Source organism: Halichoeres trimaculatus, unplaced genomic scaffold (assembly GCF_033239565.1).
Source record: "Halichoeres trimaculatus isolate MK-OKI-2021-1 unplaced genomic scaffold, fHalTri1.1 fHalTri1_scaffold_10, whole genome shotgun sequence".
Taxonomy (NCBI): Eukaryota; Metazoa; Chordata; class Actinopteri; order Labriformes; family Labridae; genus Halichoeres; species Halichoeres trimaculatus.
The window spans coordinates 17620266-17642858 of record NW_027437187.1 but is presented as its reverse complement, the minus strand read 5'-3'; the positions used below and the strand labels follow the sequence as shown (position 1 = coordinate 17642858).

The 22593-nt window shown below is 41.4% G+C and overlaps 3 protein-coding genes across 10 annotated transcripts in view; 1 reads left to right on the top strand and 2 right to left on the bottom strand.

The window, feature by feature from the left end:
* The window catches only part of srpk2 (SRSF protein kinase 2), an 84440-nt gene extending 82674 nt beyond the window's left edge, over positions 1–1766 (bottom strand). For 3 of the 4 annotated variants that reach the window (XM_074677579.1, XM_074677580.1, XM_074677581.1), the window contains exons 1-2: positions 1657–1765; positions 1329–1395 (exon numbers count right to left, since the gene is read on the bottom strand). In XM_074677579.1, the coding sequence (XP_074533680.1) occupies positions 1329–1395; positions 1657–1672 (83 nt within the window). In that variant the 5' untranslated portion in view covers positions 1673–1765. Of the gene's footprint in view, positions 1–1328; positions 1396–1656 lie in introns of all 4 variants that reach the window. The other variant, XM_074677583.1, reaches the window with a different exon arrangement.
* A 2562-nt stretch (positions 1767–4328) lies between these two features.
* Positions 4329–14410, top strand: fanci (FA complementation group I). 2 transcript variants are annotated; one of them, XM_074677258.1, is made up of 37 exons: positions 4329–4720; positions 4823–4895; positions 4981–5111; positions 5255–5408; positions 5538–5595; positions 5780–5821; positions 6010–6133; positions 6253–6338; positions 6451–6583; positions 6678–6755; positions 6852–6988; positions 7190–7370; positions 7488–7575; positions 7683–7813; positions 7907–7977; positions 8102–8216; positions 8731–8853; positions 8977–9045; positions 9127–9228; positions 9309–9497; positions 9582–9703; positions 9787–9948; positions 10584–10763; positions 10851–11017; positions 11113–11189; positions 11298–11414; positions 11493–11544; positions 11615–11742; positions 12732–12797; positions 12892–12988; positions 13070–13254; positions 13349–13405; positions 13480–13539; positions 13646–13714; positions 13833–13928; positions 14073–14171; positions 14273–14410. In XM_074677258.1, exons 1-37 carry the CDS (start codon positions 4628–4630, stop codon positions 14333–14335), a joined length of 3975 nt encoding a protein of 1324 aa, XP_074533359.1. In that variant the 5' UTR covers positions 4329–4627; the 3' UTR covers positions 14336–14410. The 2 variants fall into 2 exon arrangements, with proteins under 2 accessions (XP_074533359.1, XP_074533360.1); XM_074677259.1 differs by lacking the exons at positions 12732–12797; positions 12892–12988; positions 13070–13254; ... (4 more) ...; positions 14073–14171; positions 14273–14410 and adding an exon at positions 11946–12723.
* On the bottom strand, positions 14327–22528 carry polg (polymerase (DNA directed), gamma). Of its 4 annotated transcripts, XM_074677262.1 has the most exons (24): positions 22265–22382; positions 22057–22147; positions 21252–21850; positions 20846–21041; positions 20568–20735; positions 20307–20453; positions 20115–20194; positions 19857–20039; positions 19632–19765; positions 19426–19549; positions 19124–19348; positions 18897–19014; positions 18618–18698; positions 17901–18002; positions 17659–17819; positions 17512–17565; positions 17300–17417; positions 17072–17207; positions 16179–16425; positions 15958–16080; positions 15702–15870; positions 15306–15514; positions 15047–15207; positions 14327–14466 (listed from the first exon to the last, which is right to left on the bottom strand). In XM_074677262.1, exons 3-24 carry the CDS (start codon positions 21821–21823, stop codon positions 14402–14404), a joined length of 3573 nt encoding a protein of 1190 aa, XP_074533363.1. In that variant the 5' UTR covers positions 21824–21850; positions 22057–22147; positions 22265–22382; the 3' UTR covers positions 14327–14401. The 4 variants fall into 4 exon arrangements, with proteins under 4 accessions (XP_074533363.1, XP_074533361.1, XP_074533364.1 ...); XM_074677260.1 differs by lacking the exons at positions 22057–22147; positions 22265–22382 and adding an exon at positions 22389–22528; XM_074677263.1 differs by lacking the exon at positions 22057–22147.
* Between the last annotated feature and the right edge of the window lie 65 nt (positions 22529–22593).

Here is a 22593-nt window from a genome sequence, read left to right as displayed (position 1 = left end):
TGTACAAAATAGAACAGGTTTCAATTTCAGTTTCTTTTTTTCCATTTCTCCAATAAATGGGGGAAATGTGATAGTCACATCACATGCGGGATGTGACTATTGCACGTGTGCATATTACGATGGTGATGTATTGTGCAGGCCTACATTTGACCAGTCTATAGATAAAGTTTTTGATGATTCCTACTGTTAATCCCATGGTGGTAAATGCAAATTAAATAACCCAAAGATTAACTGCTGATAATAATAGTTGCAGTATTGTATTATTGGATTTGAGATCAACTTATCTGATTCACCCATTTTCTTCTTTTGCTTAATCTTTATCGGGGCTTAGCTCCCACTGAGTTTATCCCAGCATACACTGGGCAGGGTGAAAAAAACAACCACATAAAGCCATCAAGCTCAGAGCCACAGCTGGATTATTTGTATCTTTTCCAGCAGATTGAAGAATGAACAATTTCTGCACTGATCTGTTAGATATGATTAAAGGTGCATGATTTTGAGAATTCCAGTATATTCCAACAGCCTTTACAGACCAGCTCCCCTAGGGTGGTCGCACCTTTGGTATTACCTAATTGATGCCTTCTTCGGCTGCCGGTGACGTCGCTCCAATAGCATCATGCCATGAAGTCAAAGCCCCCACTCACTCTCTCCACTCCTATTCGCATGCACCTTACAGAGGCACTGCGCTGCTCACGCCGGGGATTATCACGCTGAGGGACCCCGTGCATCTTCCCAGCAAGGGCTGCATGACAAAACTAGAGGCACACACCAGGAAACATTGCTCTAACAAATTTGAGAAAAGTTACATAATCAAACATCATGTATGCCAAGTTCTCCTTATCCGTCTAACACTGCCATCATTGCTGCAGAAGGAGCTCAGAGAATGAGCTGTCACATCTGTCAAAGCCCACAGTTCAATAATAAATCCTCATTTCGAGAGCCTCCAGGACACGAGATGAGCTATCTGTATAACTGTTGATTGCTGTGCATGCAAATGACACTGGAAACACCCGTTAGGGACCCCCCTGAAAATGAGATGCAGCATATCAAAGGGATATGCTACATTAAATTTAAATTCTAGTCAAGACAGGAACCCAATCTCAGTCCACTAACGTTAATTTCAACTCACCCACTCTGCACAGAAACCTGTCTGTGATAAAAATACACACCTATCTACCATATGTGCACACAGTCCATACCGCCAACGCACCGGCAGCAGCCCCGGAGTCACAGGGAGAGTCACCCGCTGCCAGCACGCCAATCCCCGGCAAACAAACACTCCACACTCACTACGTCGCACGGTCATCAACCGCCGCCGCCCGGCTTACCTCCGATTGTGACCCACTCTGTCTTTTTTCCCTTTCGGCCTCCTTTTCCTGGCCTGGATGGCCATCACTGTCGGGGTGATGGTGTGTTTATCCGCGGGCATGACCACCATCCGAGTCCAGGGAAGGGTGTAGGAGGGACAGGGGAAGAGAGGGAGAACAAACACACACCATCAAGCTCTGAAGCTGGCTGGCACGGGTCATAGAGCGTCGCTTACTATGCCCCGATAAGTAGGTTTCCTAACACGCGTAACTTCCGTCACATTTACGTTAAGAAACAACACCAGAAGAGTTTTTGAGAAGCTGAGGTAGAAGGCAGAGAGATACACACCTTTCCTGGAGCTCATGTTTCCTCCTCTTCCCCTCAGCAGGAGCGGGCGGCTCGGTGGCAGCAGCCGGATTCTCCCTTCCTCTCGCTCACACACATACACAGGCTGTCTCACTCACACACACAAACACTAACCGTTAACTCAAGATGGCACGCGCGCCCTCTGCCGTAAAAGGCGGGAGTCGCGTGCAGTCCAGTTGGCAAGGCCATGCGCCACTTGGCGTCAATTAACAACAAACTTTTTATTGTTTTATCGAGTTAACCGCTTTCATATGAATTTAATGCCACATAGGTTTTGGGGATATAAATATATTTTTTACCTCTTCGGATTTTCCTGAGGAGGAAAGGTAGAAAATGAGACGAAGTAAAGGTGAACGTGCTTAAAAATCTATCACTCACCATTCATTAGATAGATAGATAGATAGATAGATAGATAGATAGATAGATAGATAGATAGATAGATAGATAGATAGATAGATAGATAGATAGATCTTTGTATTGCTCATTTACATTTCTTGATCCCTGCCTCTTCCATCCCTTCTCCCACTTTTCATTCACTCCTCCTCTAATGCTCCCCATCACAACCTCTCTCTCTCTCCCTCCACTGCACTGGCAATGGTCTCTTATTTTAGTAAAATCGGTGAAAAATAACAAAAATAATTTTAACCCAGCCTCAGAGACTCTAAGTACTTTTGAATTGTTTCTTCTGTTTTTTAACTCATGGGCAAGAAAGATGAAACACCATAGCTTTAAACAGGAAGGTCACAGTCTGGATTTAAACACAGAGACTCCTGAGAGATATACAGTAGTGGCACTAACCATTGTGGCAATGCAGTGTCAAGCAGCTGTCGGTCCTTTATGTCATGTCATGCTCTATGATACATTTTGGTAGATCAAAATTTCAGATAGCATTTCAGTAAAAGAAAGCCAGATCACCTTTTTTTTCAGCCTGAATGAATTGAAACCCTGAACCAGCCTATTGCAAGGCAGTAGTGGGAACCTCTACTGACATTCCTTTCTGAAGTGCTCACTAATCGGGGTGCCCTAACTTTCCACTTCAGTATAATAGTTCAAAATGATAGCGCTCTGTGCAGTGGGGAACATAAGGATATAAGGTTTGTTAGCCTTTATTCTGGGTGTCTAAATAAATGATTATCTAACTCTAGTGGGAGAAAGGTTTACCATTTTGGCTTCATTTGGGAAAGCCCTGGCTTTGATTGGAACTTTAAGGCCTTTTGCACTATCATGCCACCCTGCAAGGCTTACTTAGTTAGGCATGTTTAGTTTTTGTGTCAGACTAATTAAAAAAACTAGTTCACCTCTTAAAAGTAAGTCCCTGGCTTAACTTGCTCCTCAGTAACCAAAGTAGACATGAGTCAACAGTATAGAAAGGGTTAACAAATGCTTTTATTGTGTGCGCACAGTGTCTTCATGCCACTCTGTAAACCTGTGCACCCCAATTTGAGCACAGTGCTAGCACAGTAGTAATAAAATTAAACTCAGAATCTTATCTTCATATATTTGGCTATGCTACACATATCCATTCAGCATCTGTGTAATGTTTTAGTTCAGAACTATGGCAGTATTTTTTATGCTGCTTGATAACAGGTAATAATAGGCAGGTAATACTCTGGAGCAGTACAAAAAGGAGCAAACAGATAAAACAACAGACATACAAACAGAGTGCCAAAGGTTTGAAAACAATTATTATACTGTGTAAACAGATAGATAGCTAGATAGATAGCTAGATAGCTAGATAGATAGCTAGATAGATAGATAGATAGATAGATAGATAGATAGATAGATAGATAGATAGATAGATAGATAGATAGATAGATAGATAGATAGATAGATAGATAGATAGAAAGAAAGAATACTTTATTAATCCCCAAAGGGAAATTTATGTAGTTTGGGCTCATCTTCCATAGATTAAAGAATTATAAACTCTGATGGCTGCAGGGAGGAACGATCTTCTGTATCTCTCGGTCCTGCAGCGCAGAGAGGTGAGTCGTCCACTGCTGCTGTTTCTCTGGTCAAGGATGATGTGAAGTGGGTGATCAGTGTGTGGTAGTTGGAATACAGGGGAGACAAATAAATAAACAAGAGTTCAGGAAAATATTTTAAATTTGGAGCATGAGGTTAAAGTTTTAGCAGCTTTTTTGTAACAGGAGTTTGCTAATGTCAGAATATTGAGTTCTAACTCATCTTTAAAGGCACAAGAAGAGGGTTTGGTCTTTAGACCTTGCACTTATGGATATAAAACTTCACTAGCAAGATAATGAGGTTAAAAATTACAACATTCACTTTTAAGTTTTCTCTCAAATACTGTACAACCAAATAAGACATTTTACAAACGGAGCTCAAAATCATTATTAATATCCAACAGTAATCCAACAAAAAGGAAACACTAACATTAGCAACCCATCTACGGCGTGACGTCTCGATGCGTCACAGTGGTTGCCAGGTCTGTAAGAGCAGTGTTTTCCACTTCACTTGAAACTGAAAGGAATACGACTGATTTTTGTAATTCTTATTTATGTAAATTTTTACAAGTTATCCAAAACGACACTACAATCATCCCAGGATTTGAAATAAAAAAAAAAATCAAAAACACAATGGTAAGACATTAGTAAAATAAGCGGGAGTGTAACACTTTTGATCCAACATGGCAACCAGATAGCAAGACAGGAAGTAAGCACTGGCGGGAATTTATTTTCATATTATGAAAGCTCTTTATCTAAAGCTGAACTGTAGCTTTTCATAGATATGCTCTGTTAGCGCAAATTGAGTGTAAGGTATTTTATTTTGCCATTACCAGACTATCGGCTCGTGAAGGTAAAACGTTTGTTCGAATATTTCATTTTTTTCGCTAAACACTTGTAGACAGCAACGCACCTTCAGGGCTTACAGCAAAACACGAATTTCGTTCTTCTTGCGTTTACAAGCCAACCTTGTGAATTTCGACAGGTTGATCATGAAGGCTGAATTAGATAGAATAGTTACTCTGTCAGATGGGGACAGCACCTCTGAGCTTCAGAAATATCTGTCCTCCTTTAATGATGACAAGGTACAGTTGTTTCATCAACCCTCCACATTACAGTTTTAAGTTGTAGAGCTTGAACTTTAGAGAGTTCTGGGACAAAACCTAAACTTTATCTCTGTTTTGTAGCTGATCAATGTTATTACCAACGGTGCACTAAATGGTAAGAAGGTCTGTCCATTGATTAAAGGCATACTCAAAGGTAAGTCCACTTGACACCAACAATGTTTTAATGTCACAAATGGTATCTAGGGCAATAATAGTAAAGTTAATGCTCTTTTGTTTAGGCTCACCCTCCAATTCCACTGAAGGATTGAACCGCAGACTTCTTATTTACCAACACTGCATCCCTTTGTGTGAGTCTGGGGATCTTCAGACTGAGGTTGCAGCTGATATCATTGGATTGCTGATGCTGGAGGTGAATTAAGAAAAAAATGCAACTTATAATGAATATCAACTGTGGACTCATGGCTGACTCGTACCAGATTCCCCTCTGAGCTAAGTGGTCTTTATTGACTGAAGTGTCCAACAACTACTTTGCTTCTTTAATGTTACACACAGGCTCATACACTCTCTGGGGATTGCCTCGCACAAGTGGCTTCTCTTTTCGTTGAAGCCATTAAAGTGGGAAAAATGGGTAGTGGGAAATCACTGGAGCTGTTTCCTACTGTGCTTACTGCCCTTTCTGCCTGTGAGACTTTGTCGTATGGCAAAGGTATGTGCACTTTCATAGCCTCATTTATTTAAATTCATATAAGATCAGAAGTTTTGGCATCTCTGAGATGAAAATGTAACTGGTTGTGAATCTCTGTCTCTTTGCTGGTTGTTTTTTTCCTAACTTTAGGTGAACTGAATGGGGAGGAGTACAAGAAACAGCTGATTAATACTCTCTGCTCAAGCAGGTCTCTGCTTTAAACTTCATTTGTAAAGATATACACTAATTTTGAAGTAGTGCTGTCAGTTTGTCAAACATTTGTCATACCTTCTTTCCTCACTGTTTTAAAGCATTCAAGATGAAACCATTGTTTTTAGTCAACGCAAATACTTTTTGTGGTATTTATTTTTTTGTTGTTTTATTCCTTGCAGATGGGACTCACAATGTGTCATCCACCTCACAACCATGTTCAGGTAAGAGCTTGAATCGTCACGTTCCTGGATGCTTTTCAGATTTTCCCGCAATAATATAGGCTCTTTTACATTAACTTGCCTCCTTTTATCATTGGTTTTACAAAGATATAACTAGTTTACTCATATTTTTGCTCCTCATGCCTCTTTTTAATGCATTGATAATCCTTTTTGTCCCTGGCTCATTGTAGGGATGTTCCTTTGTCATCAGAGGAGCTGCAGTTTGTGTTTGAGAAAGTGTTGAGGATGTTTAACAAACTAGATCTGCAGGAGATCCCACCTCTGGTTTATCAGCTTCTGCTTTTATCTGCTAAGGTAATTGTGTATCTGTGTGTGTGACAGACAACATTTTCATCTGTAGTAACAGGTCAACTTTCCTCTGTCTTTTTTAAAAAAACATCTGTTTACCTGTGCTGCTCTGTCATGTCCATTAGGGTGGTAAGAAACAGGTCCTGGATGGTATAATTGGCTATTTCAAGGAGCAAGATGTTTGCCAGGAGGAAGAGCAGAAACACGGAGAGTGAGTGGCTCTTACTCTGCAACTTACTGTATTCACAAACTTGTATCTATACCTAAATGAAGTACTAGCTTTCTATTTGCTGAATATTGTTTTTCTCTTTTTATGTTCTCAGAAATTTGGATCTAGAGGTTCAGTCCATCCCTCAAGACCAGTTACGGCATGTGGAGGGCACAGTTATCCTGCACATCGTCTTTGCTATAAGACTAGATCATGAACTTGGGAGAGAATTCCTTAAAAGCATAAAGGTTTTTTTCATCTCATCCCAGTTTTAGTGAAGTTGTTCTCCATGTAAATCAATAGATCTTAGTGTAATTCAATTATTCTATTGCATTTCCACAGACATCTTATGGTGACTTGTGCCCTTTCAGTGTGGCTTTGCTGCTCTCTGTGGCACGCATTCAGCGTTATGAAGAACAGGTTAGAAATCCGTCCTTTTCACCTCTTCTCTGTTTTTATTTTATAGAGTCTTTTCTGTTTTCTCATTCACTTTCTGCTCTCCTTGGTGTGGGGTAGGTATTTGATCTTATGAAGGGGGCAATTATCAAGAGCTTCAAGGATGAGCAGCTGCAGCAGGGGTCAAAGTTTCTGCAAGACCTCCTGCCTGGACACCGCAGTTTGGCTCGAATGATTCTGGACACAGTCAAGAACAGGTCAAAACAGTATAAAGTTGAATGAGACAACAGCTATTATTTGGGATAGTTTGTCCCACAAGAAATAATGTTGGAGAGGTTGCTAAAATTCATATGTAAAAATATGTTATCCTGTTATTTATGCAATAAAAACCTATAAAATATGAGTGAGCTTATGAGTAAATTAAATTATATTTCCAACTCTTTCTTTCATCCTTGTAGTGTGTTCGGCTGGGATCATGTGACCCAGGGGCTTGTGCAGCTTGGCTTCTTCCTGATGGATAACTTTGGACCCAAACCTGGACCTTTTGGAAAGACTACCGAAGGCTCTTCCACGATAGCTCGGACCCCTGCTCAGCAGGCATGTAAGCTAGGAAGACAGGTGCTCCTGCAGGGCTTCAAGGTAAAAACTGTTGTTCGTTTTCAAGAATTATCAAAATGGAGATGAAATATACTATTATCAACCAGATTAAACTCTGTTTCATTCCTGCTTAAAAGATGTGTCTTACTCCTACAACAGATGCATGAGCCTATCAGAGGAGAGATACTGGAGCAAGTATTAAACCGTTTGGTCACAAAGACAGCCTCACCTGTCAGTCATTACTTAGGTAAAGCAACCTCACAGACACTGTGCCCAGCTTTCTAATCAAATGCAGTATCTTGTAAGTCTATTCAGATATTAGATTTTAACATTTTATCTGTTTACGTTCATCAGACCTTTTCTCTGACATCGTCATTTCTGCTCCAATGATCCTTCTGGAGTCATCCTCAAAGGTGACAGAGACATTTGACCACCTGTCGTTCCTGCCTTTGGCCACAGTTCAAGGTCTTCTTAAAGCAGTACAGGTACCTAGAAACACACACACACATACACACATACGTTAAGTTAGCAGAGGTTTTAGTTGTTTGTTTATTCACTGCTCTCTGTTTTATCTCCAGCCACTGCTCAAAGTCAGTATGTCCCTAAAAGATGCTTTGATTCTTGTTCTCCGGAAGGCCATGTTTTCCAGGTTTGTGCTGTTGGCTTCTAGGTTTTAAAAACCGTAACCTGTTCAATAGAGTGATGGGTAAACTGTTTTTTAAAGAAGAGTCAAGATGATTTACCACAAAGTTTTCCCTCTGACTTTGTTTTAGCCAACTGGATGGTAGGAAGTCTGCAGTGACCGGCTTCTTGTTGCTGTTGAAGAACTTCAGAGTGTTGGGCAGCTTGGCCTCCAGCCAGTGTAGTCAGGCAGTCTCCTCGAGTCAGGTACAGTAACGCCTCAATAGTTTGTGGTCTTTGAATTATTTTTGCATGTTTTTTTTATTGCCCTTGAAGCTTGTTTCTCAAAATGTTACAGATGAACCATCATTTTACGTTCAGCCAGAGTACTGTGGTCCTTGAATCTTCTCTTTTAAATGTTTGTCATGTTTCATTGACTGGGCTCTTTCTTTTTATGCTCCAAAACTTTGAAACTCACTGACTAGATGCCAAAATGGAATACTCTCTGAATATTTTTAAAAAGTAAACTAGAGACAAACTATTTTGATCTAGATTTCAAATATGCAGGTTTTTTGTCATTGTCTTTATTTTGTTCTTTTTTTTTATTGTAGTCCAATTTAAATGAGTTTGATTGATTTGATCAATTCTTATTTTATTGTTCTACTCCATTAATTATATTTTTTTTGAGATATTTTATAATCTTGCTGGTTTTGTTCATTGTTTTAGCATTTGATGTCCATTTTTTTCCGTGCATTTCATTACTGACCATCTTCTGAAACAGATCCAGGTGGACGTTCACTCTCGTTACAACTCTGCCGCAAATGAAGCCTTCTGTTTGGAGATCCTCAGCAGCCTCCGCCGCTGTCTCGGCCAGCAGGCTGATGTTCGCCTCATGCTCTACGAGGTTAGTGGTCTTCTTTTAGTCCTGTCTGAAACTTTGAGAAAACATGAAACCTCTGCTTTTGTTAAAGGTGAAGAAAGATGTTGGGCTCTGAGAGAGTGAAATCTTTTCTCTTTCCTGTTTCAGGGTTTCTTTGATGTTCTCCGCCGCAACTCCCAACTTGCAAGCTCCATCATGCAGACCCTCTTCTCACAGGTATGCTTGTCTTTGCAAAATTGTGGGACTATAATGTTATCTCGAACATAAAAATCTGAATGTGATGTCTTTGAACCACAGCTGAGGCGGTACTATGAACCTGAACAGGACCTCCTGCCCCCAGTGAAACTAGAGCCATGCATCACAGCACAGGGAAACCAAGTCTATCTACAGGAGCCACTGGTACTCTTACTCACCGTGTTGAACTGTTCTGACTGTTTTTTTCTGTTGATGTTCATAAATTTGATTTCTTCCCCTTTCAGGCTCATCTGCTGAGCTGTACTGTACACTGCCTGTTGTGGCTGCAGAACATGCGCCGGTCAGCCCATCACAGCAGTGATGACAGTGATAATGATGATGAGGAGGAGGAAGGGTACCAGACTGAGCTGCACACAATCCTGGAGAGCATGAAAACTCGCATGATCAAGTGTGAACTTGAGGACTTTGAACTGGTACGCAAGACAGAAATAATGATGTGCACAAAACTATGTTAAAGACAGTTTAAGGTCTGAATGTTCTGTCTTTGTGATGAGCAGGACAAGTCAGCTGAGTTCTCCATGAGTTCCAGCGTTGGAGTGAAGAACAACATCTACGCTGTGCTGGTGATGGGAGTGTACGAGATCCTCATGGAGTTCAGCTTCAGCAAAGCAAACTACAGGTGAGAGCCACTTCTCTTTTGTGTATAGGATGTTTAAGTTTATTGAGACTTGTCTGAAAGTTTCCTCTCTCTGTGTGACTCAGTAAAAACCACTTTGAGGAGCTCTTGGAGTTGTTTCATCGCTACCACAAGCTGTCAGAGATCCTGAAGGAGAAATCTGGGAAGGGTCGAGTTCCCTCACACAAGACTCCACGCAGTTTGCTGTCTTTGGGCTTCGTTTCAACACTCCTGACTGTGCTTTTCAGGTAGATGCTCTTACCATGGCTTACTCAAAGTTGCGGGCTACATCTGAAGATGGAAATCAAACATGATTAATTTAAATCACATCGTATACGAGGGTGGGCTGAAAAGTTCATAGCCTGACGAGGCAGGAGTTATGCCATAGTGATGGAACTTGGCATGCATTAAATTTGTTGTTTTCTGACACTTACAGCACGGTTATTTTTCAACACAGTCTGTAGTTTCTTTGGTTGTTGCTGTGGCAGGACATCCAAACCTTGGGTCATCTTCAAGACTCTCCCTACCCCTCTTGAATTCAGCTGCCCACTTTTTCACATCTTTTTTAAAGATGCAGCATCTTCCCCTAAAGAGGCTACCATGTCAGTGTGAATGTCCTTGGGGGTTAACCCCTTTTTCTGCAGATATTTGATAACAGCACAGAGAAAATTTTATCCATATTCAAAAAATGGCTTCTTTTCAAAGTCCTCAAACACTACATCACCATCAGTAAATCAGAAAACAAATCATGCTATAAGTGTCAGAAAGAGTTGAATTGAATGCATGACAAGTTTCATCACTATGGCAAAACTCCTTCCTAGTCAGGCTACAAACTTTTCTGCAAATTTGACAAAACATGTTGTAACCTTCTTTTATTTTCCAGAGATAGTACTCAAAGCAGAGAGGAGGCTCTCTCTGTGCTTCGCTCCAGTGGGGAGTTTGTGCGTTATGCAGTCAGTGTGGCTGTTCAGAAGATCCAGCAACTTGAGGAAAATGGGCACGCAGATGGCCCAGATGGGCAGAATACAGACAAAACTTTCCACTTCCTGTGTGAAATGACAAGGTTTGAATACTTTGACCTCATTATAGTGTTTAATTAAATACTTATCAAGCTTTACTGAGATCACTGTGTGTCAAATTCTCCTCTCAGTGTGCTGATGTGGCGCTACACTAACATCCCCAGCGCTGTGGAGGATGCAGGGAAGAAGGAGAAGCGTTGCAGCTTGTCTCTGCTGTGTCTGGAAGGTCTGCTTAGGATTTTCACAACCTGCCAGCAGCGCTACCCCGATAAGATGCCTCAGCTCCTCGCCACCATGGGTTGGACAAACACATTTAATCACTTTAAAGGCAGTGAATTTTTGGTCTAACACCTGAGTAAATACTGAAATTTCTGTTTTCTTTGTTTCCCACAGACGCCTCAGAGGACAATGAAGAGCCAGATGATGGCAACGTTACAGAGATGAACTTCTTTTACATCAGACAGTTTCAGGTGAGTCTACACAGAATGTTGTGTCAATACCAACTTTTTACTAGATTAAAATTAAGCCAACCCTGCTTCACCTTTTTCACACATGCTGTGGTTTTTGTTTGTCACTAGAGGGCGCTGTTTACCCAGATAAGCGGCACTGAGGATGACTTCAACAGCAAAGAGGCTCAGCTGCTAGTGAGCATTTTGAGTGTGCTTTCACGACAGCTAAAGCCATCCTCTCAGCAGGTACACAACACTGTACGTGCACTAAATAAGAAAAAATAGGCACGTTATTCTTTTATTAACACACATCTGCATCTTCAGTTTGTCCAGATGATCACATGGACGGTGAAAGTCTGCAAAGAGACCAGCTTTGGTGAGTTGTGATTAATCTGTGTCTGTCGAGTGTTGCAGGGTGATGATTCTGATGGTTTTCTCTCTTTTAGAGGATTCCTCTTTCTCCAAGGGCCTCCTCTCTCTTCTCTTCAGTCTGCATGTTCTGTACAAGAGTCCAGTGAGTCTGCTGCTCGAACTCTGTCAGGACATTCACAGCCACCTGGGAGATATCGATCAGGTACACACATTATTTTCTAAATATGCTGGCAGGGCACTAGAATGTAGCAGGGTTTCAACTGGAGCTTGCAAGGGTCGTGTTTTGATATTGAAAAAAATATTTTAGAGTGTTTTGTTTCTTAATTTTTGGAAATACCAGTTGTTTTTTTATTTAAGAAATGTTGATTTATTAATGCTTGTTTCTTTGATGGTGCTATTTTACAGTTTTTCAACCATCTAAACATTGTCACCACATTGTAGTCATGTCACCCAATTTGTTGAAGTAAAAGTTTAAAAGCAGGATCATGCTTTCTCATAATTTAAATGTGTATAAGTAACAACTCTGGATGTTAACCCAATTAGTGTGCTGATTTTAAAACCTTAACATATTCATATATTGTCAGAAATCCCTGTATCTGTCTGTAAACTGCTGAAAAAAAATGTTCTTAAAATAGCAAGAGACCTTCACAACATCTTTGCGTAACATGTCGAAATGATGATCTCACTGCATAGGATCTAACTGATTTATGATACGTATAAGGGGTGGGCTTCAAACAAGTTCTGCCCATATCCCTGTCCCCAATGGGCCTCCAGAGGGTTGGCCAATCAGAGGGAAGGGGGTTTGTGGAGCAGGGAGCCTTAAAGAGACAGCAGCTAAAATGAAGAGTTTCAGACAGAAGCTGAAAAAAGGACTTTCTAAAACACCTGTGTGAGAAAAACCTGAATTATTTCGAGAAGTGAATCATGTAAAGCTACTATGGGGGAGATACGGTATAAAATCTAAAAAAAAATGCACAATACGTCTTTAAATGAAAAGTTAAATCAGACCATGTTAGATTTTTTTTGTATGAAGAGGGGACACAGCTTTAGCTTTTATGTCAGTCGCAATGCACACAGAAAAACTAGATATCTAGTAAATCATTATTTAGCTGTTAATGACATTAACATGACAGTGACCAAGGCAGCTCAGATCAAATTGACCATACCTTTGCTTCTCTGCTGCATTATCAGGACGTGGAAGTGGAAAAACAGTCTCACTTTGCCATCGTCAATATGAAGACTGCATCCACAGCAACTGTGAGTGCTTCTTAAATTTCAGCCGCTGATTTTCTGTGACATCCCTTAGTCTATGTCTGTGCCTCATGCTCATTAAATTCATCCTTGGCCCCAGCTGCTGGTCCTGTCTCAGGTTGATCGAGTGCTGGATGAAGTGGACTGGCTGATTGCCAAAAAGAAAAGCCAAATGCCCTCCGACAAATCCAGCTCTAGTAAGTTCAGTTGTCTTAAAGGTGAGCTCTAAAAAAAGGAGACGAGTGTGACTTCTCTTGTGCAATATTTCCTGTGTGCAGGTGATGCCACTGAGACTGCAGGCCAGCAGGATCAGATGGAGAAGGCTGTGACTCTGCAGCTTGGGACTCTTCTGACGGCGTTGAACGAACTGGTGCAGACAGCCCTGCTGCCTGGCACCTGCACCATCACACTTCTGAGAGAACTGAGCCGCACATACACCATCCTTACTACTCTGGTCAAATATGTGCGTGTTTGTCCACTATTAAGGATAAAAAACTAAATGTGACGTTTAAGCCTTTTGCAGGGTTTAAAATTTCTTCTCAATCTGTGTTTTTCAGTATATTCAGGTGTGTTCAAGCCAGCATGGATCACTGCCTGCACGCTTTGAAAAGCTGGTGAGTCAGATGAACTGTTAGTTTGAATCTTTTGGTACATCCAATGTCATACTGACAGTGTTTTTTTTGTGCAGGTCAAACTGTCTGGTTCTCACCTGACACCACAGTGTTACTCTTTCATCACGTACGCACAGGTACACCTCAAGAGTTTAAATTTATGCCATATGTGACTTTGACTTCACAATTTCAGCCCTAAAGGAGGATGCTGTTTTAAAATGATGATGTTTTTTTATCTGTAAGAGTGGAGAACTGAGTGGTGGGGATGACAAGAAGAAAAAGAAAAGGAATGAAGTCAACACTGCTGCTTCTGTAAGGACATGTTGTATTTATTATTTATTTACAAATGAAACATCATGATAAAAAAATACAATCAAATGTTTTTATACATAAATAAAAATATTTCTGCAAAAAAAACTTTTCTCATCAGGCCAAACTCCTGCGTGAGACCAAAGCCATCCCTAACTTGATCTTCAGCATCGAGCAGTACGAAAAGTTCCTCATCACACTCTCAAAGAAATCAAAGGTATTACAAAATGTGATTCTCAGGATCCATCCAGAAACATGTTGCTCAAAGCTTAGTGAAAACACAGGAGGCAGACTGTCAATGAAGTGGTTACAGACAGCGTGTTGCAGCATCATGTGTGTGTGTGTTTGTTTGCTGGTGCAGGTAAATCTGATGCAGTACATGAAGCTGAGCACCTCAAGAGATTTCCGAATCAACGCTGCAACTCTGGATGCAGCTCTGCAGGAGCAGGACAGTGATGAGGTAACTCAGTGCTTTCACTGTCTGCCACACTGTTTTTATCATTATTTAACACATGGCAGGTGCAACACCTGACTTCTTTGACCACACTATTTTTCTTTCAGGCTGCAGAGTCACAGGAGGCAGAGGAAACACAAGAACCCAAACAGAAGAAGAGGAAACAGTGACACAGTTTGGTAACGCAGTGTGACTCACTGGCTGCTGGCACTTTGAACTGTTCTGGTCTCAGACATTTATCTCCTTTTGTTTAAAGAGCCTTTGGTGATGTCGATGATTTGGTAGATGTCCAAGGCTTCACCTGGGGAGAGTTTGCAGACACGTTATCAGCTGCACTGGTTCAATCCAAATAATTTTTTAGTTTGTGGCATGATTTTCTTCAGTTAAACCTCAACAGTGTGATGATTTTATTACTGTAAGTTGCACTCTACATTATTTCAGGACTTTTTAAGGGCTAACCTGAGTTTCATTTATAAGCCACAGTACTTCTTTAAAGATAGAGCAGTGCTTAAGTTGGCCTTCGCCAAGACAGGATGAGGACTTAAAAGTGAGGAGAATTTCAGGTTTTGTAAAAGGCTGCTTTGTTTAAAGAGAAGTGTTTCTATTTTTTAACATGTTCTTGACTAAAAAATTAAAATATTTTAAGTTTTTCAATTGCATGCATTCTTTTAGTTTAATAAATAAACTAAATGTTCCTTCAGTATTGAGCTGTGCAAATAAAACCTACAATATAATTGTAAAACATCTTCATTCATTGTTTGGGTTCCAGCAAGAACTACTGATTACTGTAACAATCTGTCTTTCAGAAACCCTCAGCTTCCCTCGTCATCTTTATTTATTTAAGACAATAAAAGTCAAGTGATGATGGTGAGCAGACTCACCCTGCGGCAGGCCGTATCTTCGTTCCAGACCCGTGGGATTAGACGGGGTCACACAGTCCATGTTTACCTCCTTCCTCAGACACGCGTCGATGTCAACTGAACTGAAGAAAGCCACTGACTGAGGGAGGTCCTGCATGCCTAATGCATGGGCGAACACACTCCTGTAGGAGACAAGAGGCACACGTCAGAGTGGCTGCTAGGTTGGTTATCTCGTATAAAGATGATGTTTTAACAGGAAAGAAAAAAATAGAAAGCAGACCTTGTCAGCAGGTTTGTGATCTGCAGTGCCAGTGCCGCTCTGTAACGGTCCTCGCTGCTGACGAGGTACCGCACCTCATCATGGATGCTGATGCAGAAACGACCGTCGATGTTGTGCTCCTCAAAGAGCCATTTCATGGCCACCAGCATCAGATGCAGGTAGTCTACAGCAGAGCTCTGGACCACCCAGTTCACTCTGCTTGTGATAAACTGGAAAAAAGAAACATGAAAACACCCATTGAAACACAAATACACATTTCTGTCTTCAGTACTAAACCACAATCAACATCTCCACTTTGCCTTCCAAACTTTAAAAAAACACATTTTTATGCCATTTGAAGTTGACTTCAGTCACTGGTTAAACGGCAGCAGTTGTCAGTCTTGCTGATAAGCTCACCTCATCCTTTACGGCTTTGGGCTCAAGCGCTCGGCTAATTCTGCAGCCGAGAACAGGCGTGGCTGGCTGAGCTGAGTTGGCGATGTTCTCCAGCTTATTGAACATATCAGACTCTGTACCTCCAGCCCACAGACGCTTGTCGACCATTTCCCACTTCTTGCGCCTTGAGCTGAGTAATACAAGACAAATAAAGAATACACTTTGACCAAAAATTCTCCCGGTGGATGTTCTTGTGATCTCTGTCTTGCTCCCTCACCTCTGTGATGCAAGTCTAGTGATCCTGCGCAACTCTTCCAGGGTGATGCTTCCGTTCTCCTCCCTCTGCACATCTATATCCAGCTCACTTATCAGCCACTCAGCCTCCTCTGACAGCTGGTATCTATCAAAACATACAGACATAAATCAGCAGCCTTAATATCAAATCATGACAAAGCAGATGTGGTTTTTTTTTCCCCTAACAGCTACTCATCTTGCTACCTGCGTGTTCCCTTTGTAGCAGCATACATCTGCCTGGCCTTGCTGGCAGCTTCTGTTTGACCCAGGCGGTGGTTGAACTGCATCAGCAGCCTTTCAGCAAAGGGTTGTCCCGCACCATAAATGCGTCCATAGTTGAACACCTTTGCGTGTTCTCGGCTGATGCCTACGGTGTCTGCTGTGCGGCTGTGGAGGTCAGTGCCTTGACTTTTCTTTCCCTGAAGTGTCATCCAGCCAAACGCAGTACAGCCTAGACCCAGAAGAACATAGACATCTGTTAAAACAGGGTTTCATAAAACACCAGTGTGAAATAAATACAGATCATTTTGAGCTGTGGGGTACTAAAGTGACAGTAAAAAGCCTAAAACAAGCAAAATACTCTTAAGGGGGAAAAAAGGATGGCTGGGCTTTCAGGAGAAATTCAAAAATTGAGTTTAACTAGTGTTTTTTCTTCCTACAGGCCATCACTCTGATGAACTGTTAGAAATCTAAACCTGCCATAAAACTATGATTCATATATGCCTTATGCACAACTACACCCTGTTAAGTCTGTTTTCCCCCTTGAACATTTTTGATAACCTCATTCATGGGGCTATTCAACTTTATGTTAACATTTTTATTTTGGGATAAAAGCTTATTTTAACTTATTTAATCCCTGTTTTTTGTGAAATTTAGTGTTTATTCAAACTTTTTTGTACAGAGAAAGAACAGTTTAAACCTGCAGTCAAATTTCTTGTATCCCTTTAAAGATACTGGGTGAATAAAGGCTAATCTGATTCCGAGTTGGATGCCAAAGTAAAGTCAATGTGTGAGAAACAAAAACAAGTCTTCTAATGTGTTACTGAAGATACAGGTTGAAAAGAGGTCCACTAAGTTTGAAAACTTGCAGATCTCACCATGCATGCCAGCAAAGTGAGCCTCTCCTAGCACAGCAGCAATCCACAGCTCCTGAGAGTCTACATCTGCTCCAACCAGGTGATATCCTGGAGGCACCTGCACCATGGCCTTCAGCTCGCTGCCAACCCGATCCCTCTGTACACAAACAAACAAACTGATGCAGCTTAGTTCAAAAAGATGAGAGTGCAATCCCAGATATGAATGTGATGCGCGGCTTTGCCTCTCACCCGAGCATTACTCGCAGTTAGCCACGTTGGCTCCACAGCCCTGCGTGTTACCGTTCCAGCTGTGATGACCTGAGGTAATATGGCACCATACTGGCCCTCCTCATCAAACTCTTTATGTCTTGTGGGACAGAAAGATTGTCATACACAGCACTAGCTACAAAGCCTATGGATAAATTTAATAAAGTGTTTAGTGTAATATATAACAGACAAACCTGCTGACAGTGCGGGGTAGCTCTCCTTTTCGTAGCCACAGCACCATCTGAGAGCTGTGAGGACACGAAGTAAATTCATATCTTCACCTTCTTGACAACCTAAATAGACTATAATTGTAATCATTCAGTGACACAAACGAACAGTACCTTATACGTTTATGGGCGTTCCTCCAGAAGGAGATCATTTTGTTGATCTCCAGCGCTCGCGTCGCATTGGTTCCACCCCGCCCTGCTCTGAGAGTACCTTCCTCCATTTTGGATAGGAAGTCTTTGGAGAAAGGACTGCCGACATTGTTGTGATTTCCATCCTGGAAGACACAAAATTAATAAGACTTTGATATCCTCTTTATATAGGAAGAGTGCTACTTACATTCAATCTTAAAATAAACCTTATGAGGCAACTTGAAGAACCAGCACCCTGGGATATCAACATCATTGTAGGGGCCATTTCCATGGTGATAACTGCAGTGATTTCCCTCTGAGCCTTTGGACTGTGGAAACAGAGTGAAAATAAATAAACACAACAAATCTCAAAGTAATGTTTTGTTTGTGTTCAAGGAAACTAAAAACACACAATAACCACAAAAAACTGCAAGTTTATGGATCTGGGGAGGCCAACCCCCAGCTCAGGAGCTGCATGTGGCTCTTTGCCTTTTGGTGTGCAGCTCTTTGATCCATTCATAAAAATATATTTTGATGTATACTGTTATGAGTAGTGGTGTGCCGATGAATCTTATATATTGATTTATTGATGCCAACATTGGGATCAGTATTGATCAATACTTGGGTAATGAGATTGATACTCAAGTTTCGCTTTCTCTTCTCTATATGTGCTTCTCTCAATCACTCATGTGCTCATAGATAGATAGATAGATAGATAGATAGATAGATAGATAGATAGATAGATAGATAGATAGATAGATAGATAGATAGATATACAGATAGATAGATAGATATACAGATAGATAGATAGATATACAGATAGATATACAGATAGACAGATTTACAGATAGATAGATATACAGATAGATGGAGCTTTGTCTCTTCTGAAATAAAAACAATTTTAAAAGCATATTTGAAAAATAACTACCTTCCCATTCACTTACGGTTTTCTTTCTCTCTCCATTTTTCATCATCTTGACTCCATTTTCTTCAGCCAGACTTTCCAGGGAACTTAACTCCTCCACCTTCAAATAAGGTAAAATTAAATTAAAAGAACTGAGAGTCAAACAGGCTTTTACTATTGAAAGACAGTCTGTGAAAGCTACATGCTGTCCATGTTAGCTCAAGCCTCTAAAAAACAATAAATAACGATTTACAGGCCGCTAACATGCAAAATCTACAGCTTTAGAAAAATGCTTCTGTAAATTCAAAAAATTAATAACCTTTGCCCACACAGAGCTGTCTGAAAGCATGAAGTCCTCTGAAGGCGCACACTCCAGATACTGCGGCTGCTTTTTGCTGTTCTGCTCACAGTACTCTTTGTAAACATTCTCAATAGCTCTGTGGGACAAACATGTGGTTTAATAAACAAAAGCATCATTACCTGTGACATTCTGGACTAAATCATGTGAGTTCATGTTGTGATGTTGTTATATAGTGTGACAAATACCTGTGTGGGCACACAGGCCCCGCGTTTTCCTCTTCAGCGATCAGGTTATCCCTGCGTCCAGGTACCAGGTAGCCCCAGCCGTGTTTTTCTGTGTAATGCAGCGGGAAACCGTCCCACATCAGACCCATGAGCTTCGGTGTCAGCCTCATCTGTAGGCTGATGAGGCTGGCTCCAGGTGACCAGCTGTCCTCTTCAGACATCTTCTCACACAGCTTGCGGTACCACCTGAAGGACACAGTGGGGTAAACACTCTGATATAAACTCTCTGTGAAAATAATAAATATTATTAATAACAGTCCTACCCTGGGTGTCCAGGCAGATGTTGTCTTCTTTTAGGAAGTCGATTCACTGTTTCCTTCAGCTTCTCCACAGCCAACCTGCCGGGACTTGGACCAGCCATCTCCTCTTCAGACAGTGGACCTGGGTCTGGTACAAAGGTTTTTAACTTTTTGATGCTATCATGACTTTAAAGCCTGGTTCAAACATCGTGGAGAAACAGATATAATACCTTCTTCCCAGTCTGGGAGAGGAGTAGCAGTGCGTGTTTCAGCCGTTTTTTTCTTCTTACTCGCTACTATTTTCTTCTGCTTGAACTCCTGCACATCCCACTCTAGATCCCAAAGCCATGGATCCTCTTTGTATCTTCAGCAATAAAAAAGTAAATAAAGCTTTATTTAACATTATATCATATCAGTACATAAGGCATGAGAAACTGAATTGGTCTTCTTCTCACCTGTCATCCTGCAGCAGCTGGCAGGCATCATCTGCAAGAGCCATCAAAGACTTTTTCATCTCTCTCTGGAGCTCTTCATATGTGTCCTCTGAGTCTTCCAGATAACGTTCCCAGTTCTGATTGACAGGAAGGTAACTTACTCCCATCTCCAACATTCCTGCCAACGTCACAGGGTGAGGGCACCTTAGAGAGGATGAGAGACAATTAATGAGTTTTCAGCAGATACTTTTTTTTTAGACAATTATTAACACTACAAACCTCTCCAAGAAGAGCGGTAGCTGTTCCATGAACACTTGATGTGTGGCTTCAACATCCATGGCGCAGTACTGCATCAACTCCTGTAGAGGTCAGTAGAGGAAAGATCATTGGCTCCTACAGTATGATGAAGCTGTTTGGTAAATGTAGATGATAATTGATGATCTGACTTAGAATTGATAAGGATCTCTGAACCTGAAAGTTGTTTCTGACATCCACCATGCTCCCCTTCACAAAGGTCTCTCTGATTTCTTTTTGCAGCGGTGGTCCTCCAACATAAAGAGCATGAACATCAGCCAGGTTATTAATGCTGCTAATGTTCACCCAGTCCCAGGAGCCAACCTGTAAAAAGACACATATTAGTATAATGTATCCAGCTGACCACACCAGAATAAACACTGCAGCAGTCTGATTAAAGCATATTATGCCAAAATGTGGGGAATTTAAGACACGAACCGCAGGACCCTGCTTTTTCTGTCCAGTTTTCTTGATGTGCGCCTTCACCTCCTGAAGACCCCTCTTTTTTCCCAGTTTATTGGCCATCCACAGTGTTCGCTGGAACCCAGTCAGACCAGAGATTGCCATGTGAAGACTCATGGTGTCCATGAAGCGAACCTTAGAACCCTTGGAGAAGGACAAATACTTTTGACGTGAACTTTACATCATAAATGGGCAGATTAACTCCATAAAGTACATTACACAGCCATAAAGATTAAATTACTTTGAATACTGACCTTGAGTAAGTACTGCTCTTTAATAAAAGAGCGGTCAAAGCTAACATTATGGCCCACTATGAGCTTCTCCTTCCACTGACCACCTGGAGGGCGTGCTGAGTTCAAAGGTGTCTCTAGTGGGATCAAGTCAGCTAGGGTAAGCTGGTTTGACCAGGAGTAGCGCTCTTCAATCAGACGCTTACTGCACCAAGAGTACCTACAGTAACAAAAGAGGAAGAACCACAATTCACAACACATTTTATAGTTTTAAAACATATAAAATTCTTCATTTTGGTAGCATTAGTGGAAATCATTTATCAACTGAAACAAAAGCAGAAGACTGAAGAGATGGAATTAATAATTCAAATGAACAGTTTAATACTACTGGGTGTATCTATCTTTTATATGACCCTTGCTTCTTCCTCACCAGTTAGTGGGAGACACAGCAACAGCCAGTGTTGGACACCGCCCCTCAGACATGCACACCTCCACATCAAAAACTAGAGCCGACTCAGCTGGGAAATCTACCCTCTGACTCTCCCCATTGGGCCCATAGCGTGTCCAGCCAGCTTCCCAGCTCCATTCTTGTGGCATGGGCGGGAGCTCTGCCCTGTGAAGCGCAGAAGCCGCCTCTAGATAGGGAAGACTCTGCTTCTCAGCCAAGACTCGAAAGTGCTCATCAATGTTTTTGCCATACATCTGGGGCAGCTTCAGCTCCACATCAGGTAGCAGTGCAGTCTCCTTGCCCCAAAGGTTGTGCTGCTGCAGATGCCTGATGCTGCGCTCTACATCATCGTCACTGTACACTGGTTCAATGTCATGAAAGATCTGCTCATGGAGGTTCCTTGAAAGCATCTGAATGTTAAGGGGGTTCATGCGAGTCTCTGTGGAGTCTTCCCCCTGAACAGAGTGAGGTTTGGTGGAGTAGTGGGAGTGCTGGCACCTCCATAGCGGAGAGATGAGAGTCCTCTGCAGAGGACAGCGCAACACACGCAGCATCACCTCATGAAGACTTTCAGACCAGAGCTAAAGGGGACAAAAAAAAATAACAACAAAATCAACAGTGACATGGTCAGGCATGATGAGATATTTGATTATAAAGGGCTGGAAATACAGAATAGTTCTAATGATGCGTGATGTGGCTGGAGAAAATTATGCAGTATTATCAAGACATGTATTTATTTTTATATCTGTTGATTCATTTACTGAACTAACTGAAAGTGTCCATCTACCTTCAAATATGCAGTCTTTAACAACTCGAAGATTTACTTTAGATATCTGCTGATGCTCAGCACAGCCCAGTAAGTTACCCATGGAGCAACCCTGTTTTCATAAATAATATGGATCAATTTCCATCCTGCTAACTTAAGTAATGTTTACAAACATTTCACCCATGTGTCGCTATCCACCGAGCAATAAAGCACAGCAATGAACATAAACCTGATATGTTTGTCAGAAATAGTGACGCTGAAAACGAAATGTGCACGTAATCCGATTACTTTTGAGATGTGTAACAACAACTGCATCAAGAAAACTACTTTTAACATTGCACAGAAGCTACTACCTTGTGCTTCCCTCCATCGATCCGCAGTGACCTTAAGTTGTAAAAGAAAGCGATAGCGACTCCAAGCGGTCTGGATGACTGTCTTCGTTCAAATTATACCAGCGTGTGATTTGAAATCACAGCAGTGAGGCTACAGTTTCTCTGAATAGCAATGTGATTTTAACTGTATGTATTTATGTCAAATACGTGTACCTTTTCGCATTTA